The sequence below is a fragment of the Echinops telfairi genome, unplaced genomic scaffold (assembly GCF_000313985.2).
Source record: "Echinops telfairi isolate 266 unplaced genomic scaffold, ASM31398v2 ScPeMD7_24;HRSCAF=84, whole genome shotgun sequence".
Lineage (NCBI taxonomy): Eukaryota > Metazoa > Chordata > Mammalia > Afrosoricida > Tenrecidae > Echinops > Echinops telfairi.
In genome coordinates, this window is record NW_022103921.1 from 6,569,550 (window position 1) to 6,575,722 (window position 6,173).

The following is a 6,173-nucleotide window of genomic DNA, read 5'->3' on the forward strand; positions in this document are numbered from 1 at the left end:
CTGAGAGTGGCAGATCACGTGATCAGGAAAGAGAGATGAGTGACACTGAGAGTGGCAGATCACGTGATCAGGAAAGAGAGACGAGTGACACTGAGAGTGGCAGATCACGTGATCAGGAAAGAGCGATGCGTGACACTGAGAGTGGCAGATCACGTGATCAGGAAAGAGAGATGAGCGACACTGAGAGTGGCAGATCACGTGATCAAGGAAGAGAGATGAGTGACACTGAGAGTGGCAGATCACGTGATCAGGGAAGAGAGATGAGTGACACTGAGAGTGGCAGATCACGTGATCAGGAAAGAGAGATGAGTGACACTGAGAGTGGCAGATGAACAGAAGCTAAGGAAAAGGATGATCCGGCAACTTCCTCTTATGTCGCTGTGCATTTGGGAGAAGGTCATAGTTCACAGTCTTGGGGATTTGGGACATCAAAGCTTAGGGTCAGTCATGTAATATGTGGGTTGACATAATAGAATCCATCGGTTATGCTTCTGCACTGACCAAGTCAGTTACCCCTTTAAATACGGGAACCCCACTTATCCCACTTCCGTGAGGAGATGCAGAGAGACCCCTTTTCCAAGGAAGGCTCTCCAGTATTTCATTCGATGTGATTTTCTTTCCCCCTTTTGAAGTCAGTGAAACATGGTACACAGTTCTGTTATCTCCTCTCTCTCTCTTTTAATGGTTTTATCAGGATGTAATCAAACACTATACAATTCAAGAGTTCAATCATATCAAGAAGAATTATGCGATCATCTGTTATCTTCTCTTAATAGTACTGTTGTGATAGGATTGAAATAAGATCTCATTTCGTGGTAACCACAAACATTTTTTCTTTTAGCACAGATTCCCGTTCTGTTCTCAGAGTTGGGCCACGTAACCCACCCGGTGGCTGTGGAGTTTCTTTTGACTCGTGGCAGCCCCAACTGGGTCAGCGTGGAACTGTGCTGCACAGGGTTTTCAATGCTGGCTTTTTAGAAGTAGATCACCAGGCCTGGCTTGCCAGGAGCACTTCTAATCTTCTGGTTAACAGCCAAGCAAGCCGAATGCCTTGTAGCCCATGAGAAGACTCATGGGGGCTAAAGAAAACAAGGACGTGGGGTCTAGCATCGTCTCCAAGGACCAATTATAAGTTTGTGGTTGTCATGAGGCTACACAGAAAGTTTGCGGGTGTCAGGAACCGTGTCCATCTAAGAAGTGGGAGGGAGCCGGTGACTGGCTCTGGGCATATCTGCGATGAGTTCTGTGCTTGAAGTTGGCCAAGCATCAAACCTTTCTACCTCGTTCAACTCCCCCCATCTTCCCTCTTTTCTTCCTTTCAGATATGCCATCTCCATGGCTCGAAAAATCGGGGCCCGAGTATATGCCCTTCCAGAAGACCTGGTTGAAGTGAACCCCAAGATGGTGATGACAGTGTTCGCTTGCCTCATGGGAAAAGGAATGAGGAGAGTGTGAAGCCCATCAGGCTGGTGGGCCTGGCTGGCTGACCCAGGATACTCTCCAGAAGTCCCCGGATCTGTTACGACCTCTCCTTTTCCCCTCATACCCTCTGTCTGCCTGTGATCTTGCTCTCCACCCTCCCAGTGCCGTGCAGTGCACTGCTGGAATCTAAGCCTACTGGTCCAGCTGTGTATTAGATGAAGGGCAAAGGTCAATGGTGTCTCAGCCGCTGTTGTCTGTGTTCTCGTTCCGTGGCCAAGAGCTGACATTCTACCAGCCAACACACACATGCAAGGTGATAGATCTAGTCTGTGCTAGCCTCCTAGTGGGCTCAGATTATATGTCTGCAGTGCATTCTCCCAAGCTTATGATCCAGAAAGGAGAGCTGTCTGCTCAGAACAAGAGAACAAATTAGAAATATTACCTGATCGTCTTTCAAAATCCAGTCACTCTGACAGTTTCCCAATAAAAATCTGGTAATTAAACTCTCTACTGCTGATGACTACGTAACCTGACTACTTAACCCAATGTCACTTAACCTGTCTTTCTCAGAGTCAAGAGTTTGCCAACTGAGCATGTGCAGAAAGAAAAGAAATTGTATAGATGTTTTATCATGACTCAAACCAAAGCAAACCCCCTAGTATGGAGTCAATTCCAACTCCTAGTGGCCCTGTAGGCCAAGATAGACCTTTCCCACCTGGCTGCAATCCTTATGGAATCAAAGTGCCTTGTCTTGGTACCCAGTAGCAGCTGGTGGGTTCAAGTAGTTGACCTTTTGGAGAGCAGCTAAGCGCTTGACCACTGTGTGAATAAGGCTTTGTTTATTCGTTCGTTTGTTGTTTCGTGTCTAAAGTCCACAACTATTTACCAATCCATCTTATTTCAGGCACAAAAACATAGATGCTTAGTCAATAAACATCTTTAATTCGCAAGGGGTTAACAAAGTGACAGTGATTTCTATGTTATCTGGCATATTAAAAAAATTTTAAAGGTCCATGTAAACAAGTATTTTGGTTAATACTCCTACTCATTTATTGACTATCTCCTTATCTGATATTTTGCATTTACCACAAAAAGTAGATATTCTGCTATCTGATGATTTCTAGTAAGGAATACTAAGGTCCAAAGCAGGAGTAATGATGGTTAAGGTTGTGTGTCAACTTGGCCGGCCCTTAATTCTCAGAGGGCTGGCAGTTATGTACAGTATCACCATCCTTATCCATGGGGAATATGTTCCAAGATCACCAGTAGAACTGTGATCCCAGGGATCGTACCAAATCCTACCTATATTATGCTTTTCCCCATGCATATGCATTCATTTTGCTTGGCTCCACAATCAATGCTCATGAAAGGAGCAGTCAAGAAACCCAGTGACATCATATTGGGCAAATCTGCTGCATGAGACCTTCTTAAAGTTCTAGACAGCAAGGCATGAGGACTAAGGTACTCCTGACCGATGGTGTTCTCAATTGCCTCATATGTATATTAAAAATGCACAATGAGTAAAAATGACTGTAGAAGAATTGGTGTATTTGAATGATGATGTTCGTGAAACCCACTGAAATGCCTTGGACTGCCAAAAGAACAAACCAATCAGTCTTTGAGCCAACGTAGCCAGAATGCTCCTTCATAGCAAGGATGGCGAGACTTCGTCTCGCATACTTTGGACCTGTCAGGGGAGATCGGTCCATGGAAAAGGACTTCATGTGTGGGCAGTGAAAAAGAGGAAGGGGTGAGTTGATACAGTTGCTGTCACCACAGGGCCAAACATAACAATTGTGAGGATGGACAGGACCAGGCAGTGTTTTATTGCGTTGCACCCAGGGCTACTATGGGTCTGAACTGATACAATGGCATTTAATCACCACAGCATAACCACATAGCTCAGAGTCCAACATTTTGGGGAATATCACCCGAACGCAAGCAAGCAGGTCACAGCACAACGAGAGAGCACTTTAGCCCCACCAGGATGGCTAAGATAAAATAACAAATAATGGTGAGGATATGAAAACATTGGGGCCCTGTTCCACTGCTGATAGGAATACAAATGACACAGCTTTTACGGAAAAGAGCTTGGTGGCCCTCAAGAAGTGAAACAGAGCTATCAGAAGAACCAGGCAATTCCACTCCTAGGTATACACCCAAACGACTGGAAAACAGACACCTGCACTCCAGTGTTCATTCCAACACTATTCACAGTGCCCACAGGTGTGAACGATCCAAATGTCTATCAGCAGCTGAATCACTAAACAAAATACGGTGTATGTATTTGTACACAGACTGATCTATTACACACCACAAAGAGAGGAAGTTTTGATGGATGGGCCAACACGAAGACCCTTGAAAACCTCATATCAAATGAAATGTGTCACAAAAGGACACCTATATTTCATGCACCGTGTATACTCGTGTATAAGCCGAGGTTTTTTTGGCACACTTTGAATGCAGTTTTTGTGGTAAAATTAGGTGCCTCGGCTGACATTTGGGTGAGCTTCTACTCGAGTATATACGGTATATGAAATACTCAGAATAGGCAAATGTACAGATATCAAAGTTTAATGCTAGGTACTAGGAGCGGTAGGAAGGTGAAAAGGAAGAATTATTGTTAGGACAAACTGAGTTTCTGTTTATGGTCATAAAAATTTGGTAACATACTGGTGGTGATTGCACAACATGATTGTGTAATTTGTCACTAAATTACACCCGTGAAGATGCTGAACTTGCAAATGTGCTATATTTTTTATAACAAACATGATCTGAATAAGATGAACTTTAAATCACACTTTTCTAATTAAGCAGGATTTGAGAGATTGAAATAATTTCCTGCTCCACAAGTTCTCATCACTAGTATTTATTTTCACCAGGCAAGATGGCAGTTTTCTCCACGTGGGGGCATCGCTCAGCACCTAGTATTGTCTTCTTGTGTCTCCTGCAGGATCCGTTCCCAGACAAAGGCCCCACCAGCAGAATCTCCCTGGTCCTGCTGGGCACATTTAGTGTGTCTCCGGGCACAACTTCCCAGGCTGTCTGCCCAGGGAGGCCACTCTTCAGTCAGTGCCACCTTGTCCACCTCTTCCTTCCCACCATCTCGGGGAAATCCAGTCCAATCAACAGGCGGATGCAGTTCACGAAACTGTCCCAAATAAACTGTCCCTCCAGCACCTGCTCTTCTCCCATAAGATTTCTGGAATTACAGTCTCATCACTATTGTCTCTGGCAATTTACTGATGGCAAAGGAAGGGAGAGAGAGAGGGAAGGAGAGAGGAAGAGAGGGAGAGAGGGAGGGAGGGAGGGAGAGAGGGAGGAAGGAAGGATGGTATAAGGGAGGGAAGGAAGGAAGAAAGAAAATGAAGCATCTTCTAAGTAAAAATACACTGTACAACGGTCTTGAGATGGAAGCCTGATATCTTTGAGAAGCAATACAACCAGTGTGGCAGGCAGGGAGGCAGACGCTGCATCTCGAGAAACCAATAGACTACCCTGTTTCCCCGAAAGTAAGACAGTGTCTTATATTAATGTTTGCTCCCAAAGATGCGCTAGGTCTTATTTGCAGGGGATGTCTTATTTTCCCATGAAGAAGAATACGGTACACATTGATTGTTTATTATTTTATTGTTTTATTAAAAGAGACCTTGCACTTCCTGTCTGCTCTGGCTGCGCTGCGGCCAACAGTGAGCTGCAAAGTCCAGCGTTACGGTAGCTTCGGGGGGGGCTTATTTTCAGGGAGGTCTTATTTTCGGGGGTGCCTTATGTTTCAGTGAGAGGCAAAACTGGGAGTAGGCCTTATTTTCGGGGGATGTCTTACTTTCGGGGAAACAGGGTGGTAAACAGTCTAGTGGTGGTTCTCCGCCTTCAGCGTGCTTCAGAACCACCCAGCGAGCCTGTTAGAGACACATTCCGGAGACCACACCTGGAGATACCGGGTCTATAGGACTGGTGAGCGTAGGAATCTGCATTTCTCACACACACACACACACCCCAGACTTGGAGAAGCATAGGAATCTGCATTACACACACACACACACACACACACACACCCCAGACTTGGAGAAGCATTCATCCCGAACAGCTGCTCTGAAGCTTGACTGCACTTGGCAATCACCTTTGGTGCTCTGGAAATTGCTTCTGCTTACTTCCTGCTGTGACATTCTGATAAAGCAGCTGTGATGCGCCGCTGGTCCCTGGATGACTCTTTTTAACATACAGCCAACCTAAAGGCCACTGGGGTACAGCTGGAGGGCCTGGAGGGGCACATCGCCAATGCACTCAGCGCTTTGAATCTATTCAGAGACACCTTGGCAGGAGGGCCAAGCAATCTATTTCTGGAAAACGAGCCATTGAATCCCTCTGCCACACGGTTCGACTCTGACAAGCACGGATCTCCGCGCCTTGGGGTTGACCCCAGGGTACCTAGTCTGGTGGTGTTTTCTGCTGGTCTGTGGCGCGGGCCAGCAAAGAGCAGCCCATCGCGCATACCATGTGCAGCGCTTTGAGTATGTACAGGTGGCTCTGAAGTAAAATTGAAAATGAAAATAAAACTATAAGAGTTTCATTTATAACCTTTTAAAATGGTATTATTTAAAGGATAAATATGTCATTTGTTTGTATGGATCTTAATAATATTTAGATTGTCATGACAGAAGGATTGGCTCTTTTATTTTTAAATCATTTTATTGGGGGCTCATACAGCTCTTATCACAATCCATACATACATCAATTGTGTAAAGAACATT

The 6,173-nt window shown here is 45.2% G+C and overlaps 1 protein-coding gene across 1 annotated transcript in view; it reads left to right on the forward strand.

Annotated features, from left to right (window-relative positions):
• The window catches only part of LCP1 (lymphocyte cytosolic protein 1), an 85,203-nt gene extending 83,179 nt beyond the window's left edge, over positions 1-2,024 (forward strand). Inside the window, exon 16 of the mRNA XM_004714093.2 lies at positions 1,323-2,024. Within this exon, the coding sequence (XP_004714150.1) occupies positions 1,323-1,455 (133 nt within the window). The 3' untranslated portion in view covers positions 1,456-2,024. The remainder of the gene's footprint in view (positions 1-1,322) is intronic.
• The last annotated feature ends 4,149 nt before the right edge of the window (positions 2,025-6,173 follow it).